Source organism: Poeciliopsis prolifica, unplaced genomic scaffold, assembly GCF_027474105.1.
Source record: "Poeciliopsis prolifica strain line A6 unplaced genomic scaffold, Auburn_PproV2 SCAFFOLD060, whole genome shotgun sequence".
In the NCBI taxonomy this organism is placed as follows: Eukaryota; Metazoa; Chordata; class Actinopteri; order Cyprinodontiformes; family Poeciliidae; genus Poeciliopsis; species Poeciliopsis prolifica.
The window spans coordinates 169,857-196,881 of NW_026562435.1; the positions used below are offsets into that span (position 1 = coordinate 169,857).

Below are 27,025 nucleotides of genomic sequence, written 5' to 3' on the forward strand. Positions count from 1 at the left end.
CGCTAGCAAATAAATGCATGCTCATCAGCATGCAATTTTTTAAAGGTTTACAAAGTCAAGCTTTTGTTTTGATAGACCACTTCCAATTATTAGCAAGTGAATTTGCATATAAGTTAAATATTTAGTTTGGAGGGAAATCTTTAGTTTGAAGCTATATATTTAGTTTCCTAGCAACATATCTCAGTTTAGAACTAAATATGTAGTTTGTAAACATAACTTGATGAGTCAGCTGGGTTTCTTTAGATAGTAAAGTTCTGACCCACTTTGAATAATGAACTGAGCTTATTGCACTGCTTGACAACTGGGATAGATTAGAATGTATTTATGATTGAATTTAAATGACAGGAGGCCACATTTGATGTGAATTAGTACTATAGAAATAAACTAAATTCAATTAAAATTAATATTTAGCTTAGTAATTACATATTTAATTTGGAACTGATATGTGAAGTCTTGGTGTAAATTCAAACTGGAAGACTTTTCTGCCACACCTGCATCATCCAGTTGCTGCGTTAAGTTCATCGCTGCCAATCTATCAGCACCAGACCATGCCCATCACGACCAATCACCGATCAATGTCCCACTTATAATGACCTTCATCCATGGCATTATTTGCTTTCCAGCTCTGCTTAATCCACCTCTGTTCCTTCTCCACCTCCATTCTCCCATCTCTTCATCTTCCATCCTTTCTTTGACCTCCACCAACAGTGTACTGGCCCTGGGGGGAAGACATCCCTAATCAGCATTGGGAATACTCATCCAAGCTAATTGCAATTCACAGCACAATGTCTTCTGCCAGGGCCGAGCACTGAAGAACTTTAATCCATTTATGTCAATGAGCTTTTTTAATTGTTATTTTCTCTGTCTGAGTCTCCCCAGATTGAATTATATATGAAAGAAAACATGGTGTAAAAAAATAATGTTAATTTTTTTCTCTTATAATAGACTATATTATTGCTGTTAATATTTGGCAGTGTAACTTTTCAAACCACACCCCATAGTTGTCAGTGTCTAAAGTCAGCTGGTCCCGAACATTTGAATGAAGTGCTGCTGTTCACTCTGACATGTCTGTGTTGTCAGAAAGAAGAGCTTCAGGTGTATGAGAAGTACTGCCAGAATAAACCCCGCTCTGAGGTGGTGTGGCGGCAGTGTGGAGACAGCCTCTTCTTTCAGGTAAAACACACTCCGACTTAGAACAAGGTGTTTGGATGAAGATTACCATGTGCTGCATTAACGAAAAATCTAATTTCTTTTTATAAAGATGTGACATTCAATATTTCCCCCAGAATACTTGCTAAGCCTGGTAGTTGGGGCACCAAGGCGACCCATCATGTTTTTGTATTAAAAGATGTTAAGTTGACAGGAAATGTACAAAATAATTATGTGACAGGATGACATTTTCAAAACTACTTAAACCTACAACTATAGGGTCTCAGAAACAACAAATAATAAAAAAAAAATGCAATTACAGTAAATATCAATTATTTGTACTTCTGTTAAATGCAAATTAAGTCTCCACCTCCTTCAGGTCCCCCATTCCTTCAGGGGCCACATAAATGCTAATATTTTAACATAGACCACAGTAAAGAAATTATGCATTTGTTATTTGAGAATATTAATGCTTTTAAATTTGATTTAATGATTTCAGCACACACCGTTTAACATTTAAATTTAAGATTTTTAGGAGCTGACAAGTTTGCTTTGTAAAAGTTCAAAGAATAATTTTCATAGTTAGATTGTTTTATTACCATAGCTACAATTTGATGCTATCAGTTAAATCTTTGAGTTTGAGCTCTATTTGTTAATAAATATAGCTTAGCAAACTACAATTGTCACTGATAGCTTTTCAGGTTAAGCCAATTGAACTAACTCCTCTCAGACTTCACTAAATCCACATTGAAACACTGTTAGTGGTGCTGATGCTCTTGGCAGCAAGAAGGGCCCCTAAATGAAATTATGCGCAAGGCCTCATACAACCTTGGACCAGCCCTGCAAAAACTGAATCCACTGCACTGCACATCTCTCTGCTGGATGCACAAGAACAAATGGGGGATTTAATTTATGTGGCTTTAATAATTCTTTCATTTTCTGTGTATTGAGATTTTAATAAGCACCACAGAGACTGTTCTGGTTGCCTGAGTTTTATGGGACAAGTTTTTCCTGATTTCCATGTGCAGGGGACTGTATGTAGGCAAAGACTTTGATATGGTGCAGTTTGAAGCATTGTGTCGCCTCAAAATGTAAAAATAATAATAAAATTAATCATCATCATCATAAACACGACCAGCGTGTTTAGTGACAACAAGGCAATCACAAATGCTGCTCCTCCATGGTGTGAACCACTGGTCTAACTAATGAACACATAAACAAGAAATGTAGATGCACACTGCACATGATTGTTTGTTGTTTGTTTGTTCACAAAGATGTATAATTCTTTCACTGCATGCTAAACACATATCTAAAAGCGCGACTATAGCTTATACATATAAGGTTATATAACTTATATTAGCTCAATGTGAGCAGCTTGTGCAGCTCACATTGATCTAATATGAGCTGAAGTGCACATTGAGCTGCACAAGCAGAGCAAACGCAGTGGCTTTTAAACATGACTCATACCTTGATGAAGAATCCTCCAAAGAAACACAGTCCTCACAGGTGTTTGATATAAATGCCAATACAAGACATATTCCTAAGTCTGATGAAGATCTTTGTCCTTTTTGACAACAGGAGTGTCAGAAGAAACTGGACCACAAACTGTCCTTGGATGCCTACCTGCTGAAGCCTGTACAGAGGATCACCAAATACCAGCTTATGCTTAAGGTACAAACAGACAGAATTGGTAATCCAGTACTTGTTCTCTCTTTGGACATAATGACACTTAACTTCATTATTTTTTGGTGAATAATTAGCTATCAGTTTGATTAGGTATTAAACCCATGTTTGTTGAGAAGTACTGTTCTTGGAGTTTGTATTCACATTCTAGCCCCAACTCTTTGAGGGAGCCTTCAGTATTTGGTCTGACAGTTCTTTACAACGCAGACAAGAAAGCCCACAAAGACAGATACCCAATTAGCTATCAAAAAAGTCATTTTTTTGTCAGCTACCACATCTGTTTAGCCATGGTCAGTAGTTTATTTCATAGCTCTTTGATGAGCCATGAAGTGATGCTTGTCAAATACAGTTTCCAGTGATGTACTTCTTTCACAACTAGACAGTACACTATGGATTTCAACTGCAGGACTATTCAAAATATGTTTTTAAAGAACAGTGAGTAAAAAACTACTACTACATTTGTTGAGTTTGGGCTGATGATATCACTGGAGGCAATATAACAGAAGAAACAGGAAGCTGGTAGCTGGCACTTTAAACGATGCGGAGGCCTGAATGACTTTTGACAAAAGTCCATATGGGTTCTGAAGCATTTTAGAAATTCAACCTTGCCAGTCAGATATGAGCCCCTACTCTGTGATAGCTACTGCTGTATATGTTACGTGTTAGAAACAGAAAAATTAAACAACTAAACAACTGTCTTCTAATTGTTTAATGTATATTTGAGGAGGAGGCTTGGTTTCATTTGATTGTAAATCACTATTAAGATGTGGTCTTCTGTCATTCTGTAATTTCAGATTTTTTTCCTCAACATGAAGATATCAAGTAAATACTATTGTAACATTTTAAGTTACTTGTGTTAGTCTTGCAAAATGTATGATTTTATGTCAAAACTACATGTTTGAGGTAATGGACTTGGGCAGAGAATTTTATTTGTTTGAGTATGAGAAGCTTGCTTTTGGTTAGATTTTACTTTTATTAAGTAACGATATGCCACAGGAACAATTGCTCCATTGGTAGAAAACTGGATCTGACAAGAATGTAAGTGAGTTTACAAAATGCCTGACTGGTTGAAAAACTGTTTACATCACAGATCCATCCGGGAATAACTCTTTGTCTGATAAGAGAAATGGGTCACAGGAAATCATTCCAAAGGGTCATCGAATGCAGCATGATGGAAAGTTCTTTTTTACTCATTCTAAAAAACAAGAAGGTTGGAATTCTTACTCCAAACTGCTGAGGTCCACAGTTTTTCTCTGTGAACTCAAACAACCCACTGAATGGCTTGCTTTTAAAACCAGATGTCCCAAATAAAACTAGCAGAGTTGCATTATTTCCTTAATTGAGTACTTATTTCATGTCTGACAGGAAATGTTAAAATGCAGTAAGGGAGAGGGGATGGCTGAGCTGGAGGAGGCCTTAGCTACCATGCTGGACATTGTCAAGTCTGTCAATGACTCAATGCATCAGATAGCCATCACTGGATTTGAGGTGAGTAAAAAGAACATGGACAGACAGATGGAAGGATGATGGAAACAGAATGTGTGCTTATTGTTTCTACTAAAGGAGCGTTTATTTGAGAAGAGTGTAGTCATATTTTCCACAATGAAACAAAAATGTTTAATGTAATTAGACAAATTTTTCACCTGAACAGTTTATGCACAGGTACAGAATGCACTAAACTCTGGTACTATTTGGTCCTTTTTGTACTGGAATCTACAGAGGAAACACAGGAAGGCTAACTTTACCCGAGTTGTTCTTTGTCATATTATGTTTGACTGATGTAAATTTAGGCAATACCACACCATGTCACTGTTTTCTGTTCTTAAAAAAGAGCCACTTTTGTGCTCTCAACATTTCTCTCTTGAGTAATTTATATAAGTAAAACTGATGAAGGATTTAACAGGTGGTCACTACCCTAGCAAGCTAAAACTAAATACTGGCAGTAGACATTTGCCCCATAATCGACAAGTTGTTGGTTCAATCCCGGCTCCACACACCTCTGTAATTTCATTCTTACAGAGGTGTTGGAGTTGAGTGAACACCCTACTGGTGGGGGTCAGAGAGCCCCCATCAGCAGACTTGCTTCTGGCAGACTGCCCCAGGGCAGCTGTGACTACTATCAGGTAGCCATCAGTGTGTGAGTCTGTGTGTGAGTGAGTGTTGTCGCAGCCTTCTATTTCCAAAAACCAAAATTTCCAGCAAAGGCCGTGGATGTTAACAGTGATTTGCATGCACTTCCAATTTGATTGTTTTGTAAAAATATATATGATTTATTTCTTGCAAAAGTAGAGACAACATAATTACTAAAATGTCTTGCAACTTAGTCAAAAATGAAAAATAATCTCAATTTGATGTTTGAAGCTCTAAAAAGTGGTCAAAAAACAATTTCCATAGCCTCCAGTCAACACACCAGACATTTACCAAACAATAGACCTCCACTAAGCACCCGGTTTGTTCTTAATTACTCAAATTATTGGGAGGGACTGACAATTGTAATCTAAACAATTCCAAATATTAAAATTAATTACAAATTTTGTGTCTAAATCAATTTAGCATAAATGTGGTATAAAGAGGTTTGGGGCCCTCTTTACTTGATAAGGTGCTATACAAGTACAAAACCGTTTACCATCCACAAATGCCTAAATCCTGCCACCAGATGGGGAGCGAAAGAAGCTGGAAGAAACACCAGAGATAAGCAGCGCTAGAAGGCCTTTTAAATGATAAAAAATGTGAAAACATGAACCCAACACGAGACTGAAGACCCAACTGGACAGAAAGCATGTTAACTATTAATGGATCACACAGTCCCACCTGTTTCATTCATGAAGCTGAAGATTGTAGCAGCAGCAGAAACTCTTTCCTCCGGTTGGTACTCATCTTTACCTCTTGTGATTTCTACATTCCCATCAATTTCAACATGTTCTGGTTCAAATTGAAAAGGCTTAGCATTACTCATCACTGTTTTGGCTGGACAAAACTAGCGCAGTTGAAAATAATGTTGAACAAGTTGCATTTGTTGCAACATAAATCTGTCTGCTGGGTTTGGATTAAGTTCTGGAAAGATCTTTGTTTCAGAAGCTGTTTACAGAAATGTTACGCAAATGTCTTTGATTAGATGATGACACATGATTTTACTAATTAATGATGCTGCAGACCTTGAAAACTGTAATAAGGTTATGTTCAGTCTAAACCCTGCGAAACGTCTTGCTAATTTACAGGGCAACCTGAGTGACCTGGGGAAACTGCTGATGCAGGGATCCTTTAATGTGTGGACAGACCATAAAAAAGGCCATAGCAAGGTATACCCAAATACACCTATTTGAACCAGTCAATATGAAGGTGCTTTGTGTCTGTTTCTGACGTTTTTTTTCTTTTGAATTATTGTCTACAAGTTTTAGTTTGACGTTAAAAACACAACAAACTCTTCCTCCAACAAACAAGGCAAACTTCCTTAGGTTTAGGAAAAATGTGAAGTTAAAACTGTCTAATACTTAAAAGTTTCTGTAACAAAAGTTGCTATGACATGAGACAGGTTAGTTTTACCCTACTGATGATGTGATGTTGTAATAGTAATCCTACTGATTACTATTGCAACAACCATAGTTAAAAAAAAAAAAAAAAAAAAAAAACTTTAGTTGTTTTTTAAAAGCATGTCAGGACTAAAGGATTCAGTGTAGAACTGTTTTAATGCAGGAAGAGAAGGCTATTACTGCTAAGCTCACTCCCAAGAGGAACCCAGGCTAATAAGAGTCAGATAAGATTTTCAGGATTTTACCAGGAGTGATGTAAGAAAACTGTAATTAGAAATCATTACAGTTGAAATTTTAAATTGATAAAAAATAAATTAATGCCTTTTATGAGAGAATATGTTCCTGTAGCAGTTAAGAAAACTGAATTTTGCAGATAATGATGGATATGTAGTTTTTGTTTTTTTGCTTTCTGTTTAAATTAAAAAGTTAAAATATAATTGATGATTAAAATACACATGTAAGAAAGTAACAGACAGATTTGTGGGTTTCAGGTGAAGGACTTGGCCAGGTTTAAGCCTATGCAGAGGCACCTCTTCCTGTATGATAAGATGCTACTGTTCTGTAAGAAACGGGAGGAGAACACTGAGGGACATGAGAAGACCCCATCCTACGGCTTTAAGCACTCGCTAAAGGTCAGAGACAGAAGTGGACTAAAACACTTTGATTAGTTCTGTAAACTTGTTTCTTATTTCATTGATGGAGCCCAGTAATGTGTCCTGGAAGTACAGTTAGGGCCAGAAATATTTGGACAGTGACACAGGTTTTGTTATTTTAGCTGTTGACAAAAATATGTTCAGAAATACAATTTATATATAATATGGGCTGAAAGTGCACACTCCCAGCTGCAATATGAGAGTTTCCACATCCAATTCGGAGAAAGGGTTTAGGAATCATAGCTCTGTAATGCAGAGCCTCCTCTTTTTCAAGGGACCAAAAGTAATTGGACAATGGACTCCAAAGGCTGCAAGTAACTCAAAAGGCCTTTCCCTCGTTAACCTGTAATCAAGTAAGTAGTTAAAAGGTCTGGGGTTGTTTCCAGGTGTGTGGTTTTGCATTTGGAAGCTGTTGCTGTGACCAGACAACATGCGGTCAAAGGAGCTCTCAATTGAGGTGAAGCAGAACATCCTGAGGCTGAAAAAAAGGAAAAAATCCATCAGAGAGATAGCAGACATGCTTGGAGTAGCAAAATCAACAGTCTGGTACATTCTGAGGAAAAAGGAATTGACTGGTGAGCTTGGGAACTCAAAAAGGCCTGGGCGTCCACGGAAGACAACGGTGGTGGATGATCGTCGCATACTTTCTTTGGTGAAGAAGGACCCGTTCACAACATCAACTGAGGTCCAGAACACTCTCAGGGAAGTAGATGTATCTGTCTCTAAGTCAACAGTAAAGAGAAGACTCCATGAAAGCAAATACAAAGGGTTCACATGTAGATGCAAACCATTCATCAATTCCAAAAATACAGGCCAGAGTTAAATTTGCCCAAAAACACCTCAAGAAGCCAGCCCAGTTCTGGAAAAGTATTCTATGGACAGATGAGACAAAGATCAACCTGTACCAGAATGATGGGAAGAAAAAAGTTTGGAGAAGAAAGGGAACGGCACATGATCCAAGGCACACCAGATCCTCTGTAAAACATGGTGGAGGCAACGTGATGGCATGGGCATGCATGGCTTTCAATGGCACTGGGTCACTTGTGTTTATTGATGACATAACAGCAGACAAGAGTAGCCGGATGAATTCTGAAGTGTACCGGGATATACTGTCAGCCCAGATTCAGCCAAATGCTGCAAAGTTGATTGGACGGCGCTTCACAGTACAGATGGATAATGACCCCAAGCATACAGCCAAAGCTACCCAGGAGTTCATCAGAGCAAAAAGGTGGAATATTCTGCAATGGCCAAGTCAATCACCAGATCTTAACCCAATTGAGCATGCATTTCACTTGCTCAAATCCAGACTTCAGACGGAAAGACCCACTAACAAGCAAGACCTGAAGGCTGCGGCTGTAAAGGCCTGGGAAAGCATTAAGAAGGAGGAAACCCAGCGTTTGGTGATGTCCATGGGTTCCAGACTTAAGGCAGTGATTGCCTCCAAAGGATTTGCAACAAAATATTGAGAAAAAACTTTTTTGTTTGGGTTATGTTTATATGTCCAATTACTTTTGAGCTCCTAAAATGTGGAGTGTTTGTAAACAAATGTGTACAATTCCTACATTTTCTATCACATATTTTTGTTCAACCCTTTAAATTAAACGTTACAATCTGCACTTGAATTCTGTTGTAGAGGTTTCATTTCAAATCCAATGCGGTGGCATGCAGAGCCCAACTCACAAATATTGTGTTACTGTCCAAATATTTCTGGCCCTAACTGTATAACATCCCACTGTTCTATGAAGATGCGTAGCCCCTGCCCCCCACCGAACACGGTGGGGGGCAGGGATTTAGCACAGTTCACATAATGGAGGCCTTAGTCCTCGATGTCTCGGGTTCGACCCCTCTTTCCTGTCAGCCTACTTTCAAAAAAAATACAGAGAAAAAGGGAGAAAAAAAGGGGGGAAAAATTACAAAAAAGAAGATGTGCAGCAATGACAGCTCACTAGCAAACTACAATAATAGGTAATTACAGCAGTTTTCTGATCAGGTTGACTGCAGTAATGATAAACTTTATACTGAATATTCAAGTGTTTTTAAAATGCCAGACTAAGCAATCTCATTTCACGTTACAATTAAAAACAAATTGTAAGATGCAAGTTAGTTAAAAACAAACAAACAAAAAACCATAAAATGTACAAGAAGTCAATGTGAGAGGCTCATCCAATAGGGATTAAGAATGCCTTACCAAAGATCCAATCAAATCAAGATGCAGTGGTATTAACTGTGTCTCGGTTAATACCAAAGCAATAACTGAGACACAGTTGTGGAGAGATGATGCTTCAGAGGTCCCTAAGCTCTCAGGAATGTGTACCCCCATGAAATTTATTTTGGAATTATTGAGAAAGAGGCAAGTTTATACAAGACTGTGCATCTTCATGATCCCTTTCCACTCGTGTAAAGTAAGTCATAAACTGTGTGTTTATGACGTGAGGATGTAATTAGTTGAATTTAGTGAAAAAACTGATTTATTGAAAAGGCTCTGTAACACCTGATTTAAAGGAATGATCTTGAACTAGAAATACTGAAGAAAGGAAACATGGAGATCTCTAGTGGTTGTTATTAATAACTTGAACCTTGGTAAATATTCCAGTTATTAATAATATTGACAATCCTTATGTGTGCAGGCCAGGGATCATTTAGAAAATGTCAGTGTTACATTCATCCCTTTTTTCCTTTCATGAAACAATTAAAATATTAACTTAGCTTTGTCGGGATGCAAGCCCTACTCATCTCCCATCACTATTTACATCCAACTTTTGGGAGACATACCTGATGGTGGAGATTGGCAGTTGAAACTACTCTTACACAGTAACCAGCATACAAAGTTTAGCATTTATTTTTAACATTGTCTTTTTCACCAGTTAAACTAGTTGCAGATTTTACAGGGTGTTTCTGAGCTGATCTCTGTGATTTTGCTTTCAGTCTGCTTCAGGTTTGCTGTTATTACAAATTGTTTTAGCTCAAATCTGCATACATTATACAAAACATCTATAGATGAAAAACGTGTTTCCCATTAGAAGGAGGATAAACAGACTTGTGAACTTCTTATACCATGGCAATAATAAACAAAACAGCCAAACTGTCCTTTACAAAGTAAATGGAAAGATGAAGAAGTCTGGAGGTTTGTGACGAATGCTGATGAATATGACTGGTTTAACTGAACTGCAGCTCATGTATCCTTCATGCTTTCTTTTGTTTTGCTGTCTAGATGAGCTCTGTGGGGATAACAGAAAATGTCAAAGGGGACAACAAAAAGTTTGAGGTGTGGTATAATGGCAGAGAAGAAGTTTACATAATCCAGGTATGTTAGGAGTTGCACAAATTTTGCTTATGACATTTTTCAAAGTTTTGTTTGACTTTAGATGTGTAACTGAGGTAAAAAAAAAATTCAAATTAAATCCCCCTGGTGACTGTACTCAAGGTCACCAGGGGGATTGCAAATTTGTGGTTACTTGCAATTTTCATTTGCAACTGAAGTAATTTATGCACAATTTTACGTAAATATTTGTAAGATATTTCCCTATGTAAGCCCAGTAAAAAGTGCATGGGCAGTTGATATTTTTTGAAAAAGGTTGTGCAGATTCCATTTATCATATCAAAACTAAATTAAAGTCATTAGCCTGCTTTCTTCACAACCTTGAAAAAACCCTGAGCTATAAAATCTTTTCTACTTTATTTCAGAGTCAACAAGACAAACCGAATAATGAAAATTTTTTAATTACAACTTCATGACTGACAACTGCAGCTACGTCCGAGGGCTGCTTGTGCAGAGAGTGTTACTGCATTTTATTAACAATAAACCCACATATATTATTCTAATTTGCAGCAATAACTACAAACACTTAGTTGGCATTTGAATGAAGAACAAAAAAGTTAAGTTCCCCAGTTTTCTCATTTTTAAAAGTACAATTTTACTTTGAAAAACTTGTAAATCTACTCTATTAGATGCTGTTAGTAGATCTAAACAATATTTATATATTTTGTAATATAAAAAAGTGTCAAAAACATAATGATAAATCGAAGCAAGTTTAAATTTAGCCAGAAACCAACTAAATTCTAAGAGCAGGTATGGAAAATTTAATCATGTCTTTTCTACAGTTCTCCGCTGGAGGGCAGCGTTGTGCCATGCAGATTCCCTTCCAGACACAAATGTCACATTTTGGTGTTTTCAGGTTTTTGTTGCCAGTGTGCTTGATCTGTATGTATTGTAAATATTTTTACCCAAGGCTCCCTCAATGGATGTGAAGAATATGTGGGTGTCAGAGATCCGTAAAGTTCTTACAGGCCAGCTACAAGCATGCAGAGGTACATTCACACACCGACAATGGCTTACTTTGAATGTTTCTGTTCTTTGTTTATTAGATTTGATTTACATAGCTTCAAAACACTTGTTATACTGTTTTTTTAAATACTGACAGGTTTCTTTGTTGAACAATCAAGACAAACATTCCTCCAATTATTCCAGTTTCATATCAAACATTTTTTTAAAATCAGTATTTAGACTGGTCTACAGTGTGTGTGTGAGCACTGTAGCTGATCTGTGTTGGTGTGAGTTTATTATGTCAGCCACACTCTGTCATAGTGGACATGTGTTAGGTCTTTGTCAAATGAGCTTCTGCAAAATATAAAATTAGAACTCCTCAGTAAATACATGTTTGTCAGAACTGGGCAATAACATATGGTATGGAAAACATTATTTACAACATTTGCTAATTTACACTCAAAATGAACATTTATAATAAAATTAATCTTACCTGGTGCAATCTGGTTTTTAAAGCAGGTTCTAAGCAATATACTTAGATTCAAAGCAATGTGGGTGGAATCTTAGATAGAAAAGTATCTAAGGAAACTTTTCTATGAAGTTTATTTAGATAAAATTTTTTAAACCAACTTTAGTGTCATTTAAATTGGTGCTGTATGAATAAGGTGAACCAAATTTGATTTAATAATGGTCACATTGTGGCTCAAGACTAAAGTGGCTCAAATTTGAATTTTTTTTTTTAATCCAAATCTGAATTTAATATCAGTTTGAACAGCACAAATAAGATTTTTTCCAAATTGGATTCAGGACAAATTCTAGATTCATCCAAATCATCCTGAGTCTGAACAAACATGTCACATTACTTCCATTAAAAAAAAAATATATAAAAAAATATAAAAATTCCCTTCTCACCCACCGCGGGTGGTTCTTATCCTCTGAGCTCGGGTCCTCTACCAGAGGCCTGGGAGCTTGAGGGTTCTGCGCAGTATCTTGGCTGTGCCAAGGACTGCACATTTCTGGACTGAGATGTCTGATGTTGTTCCTGGGATCTGTTGTAGCCACTGCTCCAGTTTGGGGGTTACTGCCCCGAGGGCCCCGATGACCACAGGTACCACTGTGGTCTTCACCTTCCAGGCCCTCTCCATTTCTTCCCTGAGGCCCTGGTATTTCTCCAGTTTGTCGTGCTCCTTTTTCCTGATGTTGCAATCACTTGGTATTGCTACATCTACCACAACGGCTTTCCTCTGATGTTTATCCACTACGACAATGTCTGGTTGGTTCGCCATTACCATTTTGTCTGTCTGGATCTGGAAGTCCCACAGGATCTTAGCTCTGGCGTTCTCCACCACCTTTGGGGGTGTTTCCCACTTTGATCTCGGGGTTTCCAGTCCATATTCTGCACAGATGTTTCTGTACACTATGCCTGCCACTTGGTTATGTCGCTCCATGTACGCTTTCCCTGCCAGTATCTTGCACCCTGCTGTGATGTGCTGGACTGTCTCAGGGGCCTCCTTGCACAACCTACACCTTGGGTCTTGTCTGTTGTGGTAGATCTGGGCCTCTATTGCTTTGGTGTTTAGGGCCTGTTCCTGGGCGGCCAGGATGAGGGCCTCTGTGCTGTCCTTGAGTCCAGCTTTTTCCAGCCATTGGTAGGATTTACTGATATCAGCCACTTGGGTTATTTGCTGGTGGTACATCCCATGTAGGGGCTTGTCCTCCCATGATGGTATCTCTGGCACCTCAACCTCCATTCCCTGTTGTCTGAGACATTCACTGAGCACATTGTCTGTTGAGGCTTTGTCCCTGATGTATTTATGGATCTTAGTTGTTTCGTCCTGGACAGTGGTTCTCACACTCACTAGTCCTCTGCCTCCGTCCTTGCGGCTCGTGTACAGTCTCAGGGTGCTGGATTTGGGATGGAACCCTCCATGCATGGTTAGTAGCTTTCTAGTCTTAATATCTGTGGCTTTTATCTCCTCCTTTGGCCAGCTGATTATTCCAGCAGGGTATCTGATTACTGGCAGGGCATAGCTGTTTATCGCACGGATTTTGTTCTTGCCATTGAGCTGGCTTCTCAGGACTTGCCTTATTCGTTGGAGGTATTTAGCTGTGGCTCCTTTCCTTGTGGTCTCATCGAGGTTGCCATTTCCTTGTGATATACCTAGGTACTTGTAACTGTCCTCTATGTCTGCTATTGTTCCTTGTGGGAGTGAGACTCCTTCTGTGCGGATCACCTTCCCCCTCTTTGTGATCAGCCGACCACACTTCTCTAGTCCGAATGACATCCCAATGTCAGTGCTGTAGATCCTGGTGGTGTGGATCAGTGAGTCGATGTCTCGCTCACTCTTGGCATACAGCTTGATGTCATCCATGTAGAGGAGGTGACTGATGTTGGCCCCATTTTTGAGTCGGTATCCGTAGCCAGTCTTGTTGATAATTTGGCTGAGGGGGTTCAGGCCTATGCAGAACAGTAGCGGGGACAGAGCATCTCCTTGGTATATGCCACATTTGATGGACACTTGTGCAAGTGGTTTGCAGTTGGCTTCAAGCGTGGTTTTCCACAGCTTCATCGAGTTTGCAATGAAGGCTCTCAGAATCCTGTTGATGTTATACATCTCTAGGCATTCAATGATCCAAGTATGCGGCATTGAGTCATAGGCTTTCTTGTAATCGATCCAAGCCATGCACAAGTTGGTGTGTCGGGTTTTGCAGTCTCGGGCAACTGTGCGGTCTACGAGGAGTTGGTGTTTGGCTCCTCTGGTATTTACACCGATACCCTTCTGTGCCGTGCTCATGTGTTTATCCATGTGTTTGCTTATCTTGGCCGCTATGATGCCTGACGTGAGCTTCCAGGTTGTGGAGAGGCAGGTTATTGGTCGGTAGTTGGGTGGGACTGGACCCTTTGATGGATCCTTCTGGATTAGGATTGTCCGCCCTTCAGTTAACCATTCAGGGTGAGTCCCACTTTGTAGCAGCTGGTTCATTTGGCCTGCCAGTCGCTCATGGAGAGCAGTGAGTTTCTTTAGCCAGTAGGCATGGATCATGTCAGGCCCTGGTGCTGTCCAGTTTTTCATACCTGAGACTCTTTCTTGAACATCTGTCACAGTGATGGTTACCGGGGCTTGCTCAGGGAGGTTGCAGTGGTCCTCTCGTAGAGAGATCAACCACTGTGCATTGCTGTTGTGGGACGCCTCCCTTTCCCATATGCCTTTCCAGTATTGTTCAGTCTCCAGCCTTGGTGGGTCTGCTCTGTTGTTATTACCCTGCCATTGAGAGTACACCTTAGCTGGTTGAGTGGAGAAGAGCCGGTTAATCCTTCTGGATTCATTCTCCCTTGTGTATCTCTTTAGGCGGCTGGCCAAGGCTTGGAGCCTCTGTTTGGCAGTTTCAAGTGCTTCAGGTATGGGCATCTGCCTGTACTTTCTGGGTACTGGTCTTTTCATTGTACCCTTGTGGAGCTCTGACAGTTGGCTCACTTCCCTCCTTGTTACCTTGATTTTAGCCTCTAACCGTCTTTTCCATGGTGGGTATTGGGTCTCATGGTTGCTCTTATAGCCAAGTATCTCAAGGATCACTGATGCTGAGTTGTAGATCAGCTCATTGGTTTCTGTTATGGTGTTGGTAGGGATCGTTCTCAATGCTGCATTCACATTCTCAATGAGACTTTCTGATGGTACTTCACTCAGCCGTTGTAATTGGCGCCGAGGAGGCCTGGTTGTCATTCGGGTCATGATTCTCTCTCTCAGGTCAGCAGCTGTCTCGTTCAGCTCTGTTTTGCTCATTGGGGCCGTGTATCCCCTCACTGGGTGGGGACTTGTAGTTAAGTCCCCACAGTTCTGACATCCGGGTTCCTCCCTTTTGCCGTAGCATTTGTGTTGTATCTCGTCAATCTCAAGTTGTGATAGCAGTTGCCATTTGCGGATGTTGGAACACTGAGCTACTAGTTGTTTAGCGCTTAGTGTTGACTGGGGATGTCGAAGTAACCATTCCTTCCCCAGTCTTTGCATGTAACCTCTCTCACTAGGGTTACTTGAGTAGTAGCATTCCAACAGATCCACGTTTTCATCTCTCGCCCATTTCCGTCTTGTTCCAGTAGCCCATTTGCATTTGTCATCAAGGTGCTCTGGTTCCCCAACACCTGACGCAGACCTTGTTTGGCCGGGCGACGTCTGAGCCGGCATGTTACGCAACTTAGTATCTCTCATGGTATGAGGTAGGCAGTAGCTTGAAGGGTCTTGCCTAAGGACCCACACTGGATTCGAACCCCGCCCTCTCGGGTGATATACTGATGCCTTATGTATTGATATATATATATATATATATATATATATATATATATATATATATATATATATACGGTAATTATTTCAGCTTCAGTGGTTTTCATTTGCAAGTAATCTGATAGGAAGGGAGAGAAGAGAGAGGGTGAAGAAACTGAGGACAAGAGTGTTGAGGTGTGTGGTGGCTCGCTGTAACCACTGTGCCACGTGACGCCCCACTTCTGCTTTTTACTTCATTGTGATATCCTCACCATTTTCCTTTGAGGAGACAAAAAAAAACTGCAAGATAGAATGTACACAATGCTGGAAACAAGTTTGCTAGACAAGAAGTCTTGTTCAGACCTATTCATAATCATCCTGTTCTTGAGTGCACAATAGTTTCATATTTGATACAAACTTGCTGCATATTCAGCATCAATTAGATTTTCTTTTGTAAACACAGGAGTGCAACATCATCATCTCCTGCCATGTGAGTCAGTTTGAGACATTGACTCTTTACTCTGGAGGCTTAGGATGGTTGCAAAATCGTAAAATAATACAAAAACTAATTTAATAAAAAGTTGAATTGAGTTTTACACTCTGCAGAGAAGTTTGCCACCGTAGGAATGGATGTGGTGTCATTCAGACACCTAGCAAAATTTCAAACAAAGCTCCACAAGTAAATAACACAACTGCGAAGCATCATCTTAAGGCAGTTGTAATGTCTTTCCATATTTACATGTTTGTCTATTCAGTATATTCCTGTCAATTAATAAGAGAATCTGGTGACCTGTACAAAACAGATTTTGATCTGTTCTGGTGATCCATCCTGTGGCTGGACAGACCCAGCTTCATTGAATCTTGCATTCCTCTTCTACCCTGGATTCATTACAGTGTAAACAACACGCCAACATCCATTTAACAATATTTTATCTAATTAACTAAACAGCCTTCAGTATTTTTTCTGCATTGCTTTTACATCTGAAATAAATGTTTCTCAGCTAAAGTCTGTTATTACTACTAGTCATTCCCTTTAGTCCCGCTGGGTGTTCTGGTCTCACTCAGGGCAGAGGAGTCCAAACTCTTTTGCACAAAGAACCAAAATCCCTAAGTTGAAAGTATTCAGGGGTCAACATTTTTTTTCCCTAATGAAATACCCCAAAAACATAATTGTGATTTTTTTTTCTCTTTTACCTGCACAACAATAAATAGCAGGTAGTATTTAACATTTGCCTTGACATTTATAGTCATTTAATTTTCTGGGTTTGTTATTTTCCAGTTGATAAAATGTTTATAGTTTATTCCCCAGAAGGAAAATAAAAATGTTCTACAAACTTTTCTTTATTTAGCCAAAAATTAGGTAAAAATAATGACTACCTTTTGGGCTTTCATTATTTCTTCCATAATATAAATGGACTTCCAGTTCTGATGTTAGTGGTGTGAAGCTTTTTTGCTGCTGACAATAGGATTTTGTTGATTCAATAATCCATCTGCAAATTGCTATGACAACTGGTATATTACTGTGGTGGTTATCAAGAATAAAGACAAAGATGTTTCGTATCAATCAACTTTCTCCAAACTCAGTCCAGTCTCTGCAGCAGGACTACAGTTCTACTTGGTGGTCAGGACTGACATGAAAGACACACTCTGTTAGCTGCACATTTTAGCAACTGGCAACTTGTGTGTGTGCGCAGTGGAGTGTGTGTCCCTGTTCCTGTGTGTGAGCAGACTGCCTAATAGTATGGCAGTGCTGTCATGAAGCCCGCAGAGCCAAGGCTGCAGGAGGCTCAGGAGCCCCAGTGCAGTGAGCGTGAGCATGATTAACACCTCTGACTCAGTGTGTGAGGAAGCAGAAAGAGAAAGGGATGAAACTGGTGTGGGGGAGAATGAAAGGGAGGGCAGATTGAAAGTGATGCGGAGAGAAGAAAGGGGAAATTATGGAATGATGTGTGGAGAGAGACAAAGAGAGAGACAGCTAAAGAGAGGAACACAAAGACATTTCCAGGGTGGAGACGGAGGCTGATAGGAAACACAAAGAACCAACATAAAGGCTGAGAAGAAATAACCTGAAAGAGAAGTGAAAGACGTCCGTCTGATCTTTGTGTAAAGAGTTGCAGAAAAACTTTGTTATACTATTATTTATTATATTTTATCTCTGTTTATTTAGAAAGCTCCAATTTATAAGAGAGATCCTCCCAAAGCAGCTGATAAGACAAACAATGGAAACATGTCTGTTTCTGAATAAATTCTGACAGTTTGTGCTCCAGTCCACCTGTGTGTGGCAGAGGTCTCAGGTCTAACTGAGACCTCTGCCACACAGAGTCCAAACCATGTTAGTTTGCCTTCTCTGGCTTTATGTTGACATGGCTTTATTACAGCCATGTCAACATCTGATGAAATTATTGTCTGCGTTCCCTGGTTGATTCATTCCAAATTAGTAGATGAAAACCCGCATTTTCATTTTTTGAATATTATGCGACATTTCATAACTTTTGCTAAAGTTCACACGACAATTTGAGCAAAATAAAATTAGCTTAAAATTTAAGCAATTATAGCTTTCTCTGTAACACTACAGTGTCGCAGAAATATGAGGTCAGGTGTCGCTTCTATGAGGAGGAAGGGCAGAAAGAGGTTAAAGTTAATGACCTCAATGAATTCTGTTAATTCATAAATGGATAGTAGTAGGAAAAAGTAGCAAAGTGAGGAAAAGTTGATGGTTAATCATGATAATGATTATTGTTTAAATTAAACAGTCAGCACCTTATCACACATATGCCTTATGCATTTTAAAATAACTGCATTAAGATCAGAAATGGCTATTTACAACCGTCTCCATGACAACAAAACATGAGAATACATCTCAATGTAAAGCTGGCAAGTTATTAAATTCAAGCAACATTAAGTGATTCTAATGAGCAGTGAAGGCTCAAAGGAGTGATATTAATGCTGGGCTAGTTTAGAAACCTGAGGGTCAACCATCCAGACAACAGGCAGCATACAGAGTCTGCATGTTATATAGACAGGATGAAATCTCTTTCCATCCTATGTGATCTGTATTTGTACCCTAACAGCAACAGAAGTGGTTTCAGAATCTGAACCAAGGCAACTGAGGGGTTTGCCAGCATTATGCGACTTCTGTTGCCGCTTTCCCAGCTTGTGTTTCTAGTTAGAATTCAGTTCCAGAGGGTACCAGCCTCACAGGGAATATAATTGTGCTTGAGATATTACTTATTCAGTGTAGCAGCTCCACCAGTGCACTTCGATAAAAGTAGGAGCCAAAGAATAGCTGACAAATAAGGGCAGCAATATAAATAAAAACGGAATTACTTGTACTGTTTTATTACACCTTGTACATTCAACTCCCCAACATGATTGCCCGGCTTAACAGTCTCATCATTCATCTTTTGAATAGCAAAGTAATGTAGATTTGGCTGAATTAAGTGAGACAAGCTGTAAACATGGACGAAGGAACAAGCATGCGCCCAGCAATAAATCTCCCCTCATTCGCAGCATGACTACTCGTTTTAGGCACCCGTTGCTTCGTTCTGCTCCACTGTCTGCACATATCTCCAAATAATCAACCTTTATGAATAAAACATTGCTACGTCCATTCTTTTTGCTGAGTACAATGTTTAGAGCATGTTGAATGGTTCCATGCACAGTATGCATTTCTGTGACAAGCTCATTGGTTGCTTGGAATGGGAGGTAATAAGCCAGATCACTTGGTGCGACACTTTTGACTAAGGGCTAAAGTTTATTTCAGAGTTCATCTCCAGAGATTTCTTCTCCCAGAATGGTGTCTTGTAGAAAGTTGAGATTGTTTCTTAAATAAGAGGGCTCCTGTTAAAATGTTTGCAGTCTAAGGATGTTTCTCTACTGACTTTGGCATTGAGACCCTTTTCAGGACTGTTCAGAAAACTGCAAGATAGCTGCGTAGAACAAATAAATTTATCAAACAAAAGAGAGTTCTACAAGATTAGAGGTAATATATTTTAAATTGGTCACTAAATTGGTTTCATTTAAGAATGAAACCTAAAGTCATGGTTAAAAATGTTAATCCCTTAAATGATAAAATAGTTTGCACAAATGTAAGATATTAGTTTCTCAGAAACTTTTTTTTTTTTTTTTGATTAATAAGTGATGATGTAGTGAAATCTGTGGTTTTGAATGCTTGAGGTTACATTTCCATCAAAATGTATCTCTAACTGTTCAGCTTATTTACCATTTTCAGGACAAATAAATAAAAAAAAACAGAAATGGAATGAAAATGAAAGCAATGTAAGGAAAATGAAACATGAATACCATGCTTTTTTAATAATTTGCACACTGTCACACTTCTTTAAGAATAAAAAGAATGTACAAGGATGCTGACCTTTGCGCTGTTTGGTAGCGTTATTTTCTCTCTTCTACAAAAATAACTGCATGTTAATGGTTCAGTCTCTGATATTTCAGCCACTAACATTTTTATGAGAATTTCTTTACTTAGCTGCATAATCATGAACTGCAGAGCTCAACTCGGATAGAATTATATTGCACTTTGTTGCACGTAAATCTTGTTGTGAAGGCTCATATAAGGCTCTAAGAAAGTATAACACCCAAAACAATGTTCCATGACACAGCTCCAGTAAGGTGAAAATTGAGGCGCTTCTTGGGTGTCTGTATTTCTAAGCTGAACCGCATAAAGAGCATTTTAGATGCTTTGTTTAGACTACTAATTGCCGAGTCAGCAGTTTGCAACATTTGTAGTTTCATTCTAGAATATACAGAATTATGACAACTCACTGCAAAATCAAATGCTTTGTGTGTTGGATTCACAGAGGCCAGTCAGAACAATAGCCATGGAGTCCCAATGAGGTAAGTTTCTTTAATCGTTAGTCTTAACGATTAAAGAAACTGGATCATTATTTCTTATTGTGGCTAAACAAAGGCCAATGAAATGTCCTGTTTCAATTTTTTTTAAAAGTTCTTTCCGTCCCAACAGAAATGTCCGCAAGATGGGTCTGAGACAGTCAGATTCATCTAGTCCAGAGTCAGGATTCAGGAGAGCTAATCCGAGTCCCAACATGAGGCAGAAAAAAGGTCAGTGGTCCTATTAAATAAAAGTTCCTACCAACATTAGATTTTTCAATCTTTTATTGTTTCTTTCTTTATAGAAAGATGGATTTATACTAAGGTACTACTTTAACATGAATGCTAAAAACATAGTTTAGAAAAAAAGGAAAAAATGAGATTGGAATAATTTTTTTGGTGGATATTTAATACAATATTTTCAAATGAGTCCAAGAATACATTTTTTTTTTTTTGGTTTTCTATTACTCTGTCAGTCTGGTTTGTTGTGTGTTGGTTCTGGTTTGTTTTTTTGTAGACTTTTGTTAAGAATTTATTTGGTTGAGGCATTGCCTATTTGCAAAACTATTCTCTCTGAGCAGTGAAAGGATTTTGCTCCTGACTGCAACCCTAGTAACAAGGTGTTGTTTTTCCACCTGGGAACAGCTGATTAGCATTCCAAAAGCTCACATGACTGATATTAGACTATCATTTATAATTCATTCTAACCATACAGCCAGAGGAAGTTTTAATGAAAAGTGGCAAAAGCAAATGAGATGGATTGGCAGGGCTTCCTAACAACTGATGTCCAAGACAGGTAACTGAAAATTTTCAAACTAAATACAGGTTACCAGATTATAATATCATCTTTGCTACCTGGATGTTAGGCTGTTAGCATCTCTTGAAATCCAATGTTATCTTTTAAGTATATGGCTAGAACAGTGGGGTTGTAAGCCATTACTTCTCTTTTCTCAACTCTGATATAATAAAACACAGAAGTCTGTGTTCCCAAAATCCCTCTTAAATATCTTCCAGTTACACCTTTGCATGGATTTCTATCGACTCTGTATATGTTATAAAGTGCAGTCACTGTGTGTGACAGAAATGTTGGTTCTAGTTTCTTCTCTTCTACTCATGGATGTAGTGGAAAGAATCATCATTCAGCGTCTGCTGTGGAAATGCAAAAATTACCAAGGGAAATAAAAGTTCCTGAAAAACACCTTTCGTGTGCCATAGAGAAGATGCAACTTTTGGACCCTACACCAAAACACTAATCCATTGTCAGGGATGAGTTTAGGCCAGGTTTCTTTTGCATTTTTGTTTTTTAGATATTTTACCATGTTTGTGTTTCTGATATTGGGCTGTCAACTATCAAACACCAACCTTGTTGGTACTGGAATCTGTATTTGAAAATGAGTATAATGTATTGATGTGAAATGCAGGTTCTAAGCAAACACTGATAGTGCTATAACACTAATAGTCCACCGCTGAGGTCCAGTGCCAGGTCTTTGTCATAGTCTATCAATCACTTCACATCTTGAGGACTGCTGGTGATGGAACTTCCCTGCTTTACTAACTTTTCTTCCTTGCCGCCCAGCTGACTCTTCAGCCCACTCAGCTGTTAACACTCGGAAGCATTTCACCTTGCAGGGACTTTCTAACAGGAGGTCTCTTCCAGCAGGTAACACATCATCATTAACACAGGCATCTATGTCTGCACCATCCTCTTCATTGTGCCCCCTGTCTTTCCATCTTATATCTATATCTCATATTATTGTCTTGAACAGCATCTTTCTTGTTCTTGTTTTTAATGTCATCGTTTGTGTCAGGTTTATTCACTTAGACATTCTCACACACTGGAAAAAGAGAGAAAGACTGTTCAAGATTTTTACACTCAAAAGAACAAAGAGAGAAGCCAAAGACATGTCCATCTTAGTCTTTGAACCCACACTCTGAAGTATCTTTTCCTCGCTCTGCCTTTTATTGAAATTTGAGAACTCCAGTTACATGGATTAGCAGCTGTTAACTAGGGTAGGGGCAAACAGAAAACCCAGTTGCCCAAACACAGAGTCACAAGTCTTTATACTACCTGTCTTATACTTCGTGTCTTTGCATATCCGAGGTCTTAAGCGCAGTTCCCATAGTCTCTAAGTCTCTGTGTCTCTGGGTCATAAACCATGACCCAGTCTTTGATGTTTTCCCTGTCAGGCCATCTGCTTCCAATTTAGCAGGCTCATTGCCTCCTGAAAACATCTCACACAAAGGACACATTCTAGAAACAAAGAATCTCACAGTCCTTTAATTATAATGATGAGTATTGGTTATTAATTTAATCCTATCAGTTTGTCTTTGCATCCTGGAAAATAAAGGCTATAGCGTTTCTTGGACCTTACACATTTTACTAACTTAATGAAAAGTAATAAATGAGTGGAACACTTGAAGAAACGAGCTCTTCCCCATGCTGTATTATTGCCTATCATTTAATTGAAAATTAATATTAGAGAAAGCAGCGCACAAAGATAACATGGCTTAGTGTCTGCAGATGCTTTACTCACCTGTTAGGATGTGGGATGTTTGAAACTGAAGTCATCACTAGATGCCTAATTATGTCTCTAATAACTGTTTTACCAGTTGGAGACCCTTATAGAGCCTTGACATTTTTTATATGAACAGAAACCAAACAGTAACATCAACAGTAAGCAATGTCCCCTGTCATGACACAGCAAAACACTGTGAACTACACCCCACTCTCTGTAAAAATAAACTTTTTGCAAAGATAGCAACAAAAGCAAGACACTTCCTTCAGAGACATGGCAGGAAAGTCTGTTACATATTTTCATTCAGCTTTACATTGGCTTTGAAATGTTTACACACTCTGTGTTATTTTTAATTTTCACAAAATGCCCTTAATATCGGCCAAATTTAACTTATCGGATTGAGTTTTTAAGGTGATAAAAACAGCATTTAAAAAACTAGGTCAACAATAACAATAGTAGTAATAATAATAATAGAGATGCATCGATTTGTCGGTCATCCAATTTATCGGTGCTGATTTTCTTCATTTTGGGAGATCGGTGATTGGCCGATTTTTACATGTGAAGCTGATCTTATTCACCGATGTCATCTAGCTTGGCAAAGATCTAAGAATCAACCACAATCCTTTTTTGCTCTCTGGTGAAAATAGCTTGATTGACACCATGGCTTGATGTGCAGACACCAAGTCATGTCTGCACATTTACAATTAGCAATAGTTACCCCACTGTTGCGAAATCTACAACTTTCTTGTTATAGTGAGCAAAATTTCAGACAAAAAAATTGGTTTTGGCCAAAATCAGAATCGCCAAGTTAAGCTTTTTAAAAGACTGGCAATCAGCCAGAAAACTGTAATCGGTGCACCCCTAAATAATAGAAAACTATGCAGGACTTCAACAGAAAATACTGAGCAGTTAGAAATAAATGTTTTAGGCTTGTGATTTAAAGGATATGTAACTGAGTCTGACCATTTTCCACATTTTATGTCTTAAAAATATGTTTTTTCAGATAGAAACAAAACTATTCACGTTACTCTCTAAGCCTTTCCCTCTCCAACTCCGTTACAGTCATTTTAGAAAGATTTCATATTTCATATGGTTGATATATATCAGATGGCTGGTAACAAAATATAGAGATCTGATCTGAGAACTAAATGTCACCCTCTTGTACTCCAGCTGTCCTGACATGTTGAAGTGCATTCAGGGGCAGTGCCAACCTGTTTGGCCCTCTGAACGAACAACATTCAGAGCAACATTGATCCCTTATAAGCAAGGTGTGTGCGCACCATATGTGAGAGGATGTTCCAAGAACTCATGCCTCACTGGACATGAGTGATATGGGCGCCTGCCCATATCACCCATGTCAAATAAACCACTAGTCTAGCATTAACATTTTGGGAGGAAACCATTGCCTGAAATCAGCCCCAACATTGGGTGTCAGGTCATTTCAAGTCATGTGTTCCTAATTACACTAATGATGGGGAAAGATAAAGGTGTGGCGGGAGTTGAGATCAACATCCAACCCCATCTGACACATTCTATGGCCTGCAGAAAGAATGACAGTCACACTGCGAATTGAGTGTTTTGCTTCACCCTCTAATCACTACCAATAGTGAGGGCCACCTGCTTGTTTGAAGGGGGAAGTTCAAATCAGTCTGAGTGAAGTCCCAAGGTGACAGTCTTGTCATCTGATTGAAAACTCCCTTTAAGATAGTTGAAAGCTGCTCTTCTGTCATGTTGCGGTGGTGTTGCATCACAAGTTGACACTGATTCTGGCAAGTCCCACATCGGCAGCTTGTGAAGTGTTATACTTAGTCCCGACTTTATCGTGTTTATTGTGTTGCGATGTCTCCTTCAACTTGTCATGGATGTAAAATGTGAGAAACTTCTCAGAACAAGCAGTTCATTTGCATAATCTCAGCTGGAATTCCTTTTCTTTTACTGTTCAATTGTAATTTTTATGCCCCATGAATAACTTACCATTGACTCGTGATTTCTTGTCATTCTTCGATACATCAATTTGTTTTAGTCTCTTTTGTTGCATTTTAAGCTTTTACAACTGTATCCATGGAGACATATGTAAGATGTTTCAGTGCACATTAAATAATAACCCCTACATTACTTGTGTCCTCTCACACAATGTTTTTTCATCCCAACTTTGTCTGTTGTTTCTTTTGCTCTTTGCTTATGTGCAAACATGGATCTCACTAGCTGCCTTCTCTTACCTTTTCCTGTCCTTTCTCCTTCTTTCTTATTCTGTCATAGAACCCACTGTAAAAGAGGCAGAAGTCACTAGACGCTTCTCTCTCACTTCCTCTCTTACCTCCTCTTCCTCTGCCATGCGACTCACCAAAGGTACAGAGTTGATGAGTTTATGTGTTTTGTGTTAAGATTTTGCAAAACAAATGTGAGGTTAGCTACTTATAACTGACATGCTACTGACAGAAGAGGGTTGTAGCAGAGTGTTGCACATCGCTCCATAGCCAGTAAACACTCATACTGATGAGACATAAACTAGATGGGATTGAAATACTTTCTCAATGCCACCTAACTTTAAGATGTTTGTAGATTTCCATCAAATGAAGACTTTTCAGTACATGACCTTCTTTTTCTGACAAGAAAATGACTCAACATGATTTTCTTTTTAAAGATTTTTTTGTCCTTCGTTATAGTTGGACTAATTCTCCAGTGTGTGTGAGTCATGTGTTTTGTTTTGTTTTTAGTAATGCTCATTATTAAATGTGTAAATGAACCAAGGCTTCCTCTTTTGACTGGCCGATATTAAATCTGTAATATGTGAGAGGAGCTTAATGGATATTCCTGGGCTACCTCATACTCTCTCCTTTGTAATAGGCTAGTTTCTGAAGAAGTTTCTGGTTGCATCTTGTTTCCCAGGTCCCCTCTCTGCTAGCATTAAGAGCAAGAGACACGAGATAAAGAGTGATCCCACTCCATTTGGCTATGAAGGTATATGAAGAAACATAACATATTGCTGAGGCTTGATAAATGTTGTGATTGGTGGTGGCATTTTATGTTGTGGATGGTTGTTTATGTCTATACTTTTTGCCTGAATTGGGAATTTTGTAGTGCACGAGCATCAAATTAAGAGCAAACTAGATGAGATGTTTGTCGCTGCATGAGATTATTTTTATTTTATTCAGTTTGTGGGTATTTTGTGTAGTGCTGCTTTTTGTGATTGAACTGATCACTTTCCAACTGCTCCAACCTCGCTATGAAAGGAGTTTTTATTTGCTAAGGTTGGTGTAAAAGATTTGGCTTCCCTGCAGATACTCTACGTGGTGCGATGGCTGCAGGCGGAAAGCAGCAGTGCAAGACCAGCAGCATTGCTGGTGATGCTGGTAGCAAAACAGCTGTCCCCAGATCAACCTCACAGCCAGGTAACCACAGGACGCATGGAGATATTTGTGAGGACATCTTTTATCACTGACTTTAAGCTCTATGTCCTGACAGATTCATATCAATTCCCTGATACTTAAACTTTATGGTAGCCTTTCTGGAATGGTTTTATGTCAAATTGCTTCAAGTCAGCTATGTTAGCACCAACAACTTTCAGAATTTTTGAGTAGAGGAGTCATATGTTGAATGTTAGACTTTGGAATGAGTTGCATTGCCAATTTTTTTTTCAAATATAGGGATTTTATGTGCGCCTTATAGTCTGAAAAATACGGGACTAAGTTGAAACAAGATGTGTTTATTCAGAAGAAGCAGTGGTTTCCCCTGTGCTGCTCACCCCTTAAACAGTTTTACAGTGTGTTGAGGAAAGTTGCTTTTTGTGATCAAAATTATTTTAATTAACTAATTTATTTATTTATTTTTTTAATTTGTTGCTATTTTCTGACTGAACCTACATCTGCACTAATATGCAAAATGACAAGAGCTGTATCTGCTGGCTGCATCAGCCATCCAAATTAGCTGACAGTCATTCTGCCACTAATATTTAAAACTAAATAAAGTCTTCTTCGATAAATGTAGTTCTGCATTAAAATTGAAAAGTTTCATAAACTACCAATACGGCCTTGCTTCATATTGTAGGGATGTGTGTTTTTATGTTAATTAGTTCCTGTGTTGTTGTGTCTTTTCCATGATTGCCCTTTCCCCTGATCACCTT

The 27,025-nt window shown here is 38.8% G+C and overlaps 1 protein-coding gene across 3 annotated transcripts in view; it reads left to right on the top strand.

The window, feature by feature from the left end:
- mcf2l2 (MCF.2 cell line derived transforming sequence-like 2) overlaps nt 1-27,025 on the top strand; it is a 73,381-nt gene that overhangs the window by 38,126 nt on the left and 8,230 nt on the right. For 2 of the 3 annotated variants that reach the window (XM_055060462.1, XM_055060464.1), the window contains exons 19-31: nt 1,081-1,173; nt 2,728-2,820; nt 4,198-4,320; nt 6,051-6,131; nt 6,854-6,994; nt 10,227-10,319; nt 11,245-11,323; nt 20,356-20,392; nt 20,520-20,617; nt 21,963-22,046; nt 25,162-25,251; nt 25,792-25,863; nt 26,184-26,294. In XM_055060462.1, coding sequence (XP_054916437.1) covers nt 1,081-1,173; nt 2,728-2,820; nt 4,198-4,320; nt 6,051-6,131; nt 6,854-6,994; nt 10,227-10,319; nt 11,245-11,323; nt 20,356-20,392; nt 20,520-20,617; nt 21,963-22,046; nt 25,162-25,251; nt 25,792-25,863; nt 26,184-26,294 — 1,195 coding nt within the window. The remainder of the gene's footprint in view (nt 1-1,080; nt 1,174-2,727; nt 2,821-4,197; nt 4,321-6,050; nt 6,132-6,853; nt 6,995-10,226; nt 10,320-11,244; nt 11,324-20,355; nt 20,393-20,519; nt 20,618-21,962; nt 22,047-25,161; nt 25,252-25,791; nt 25,864-26,183; nt 26,295-27,025) is intronic. The other variant, XM_055060465.1, reaches the window with a different exon arrangement.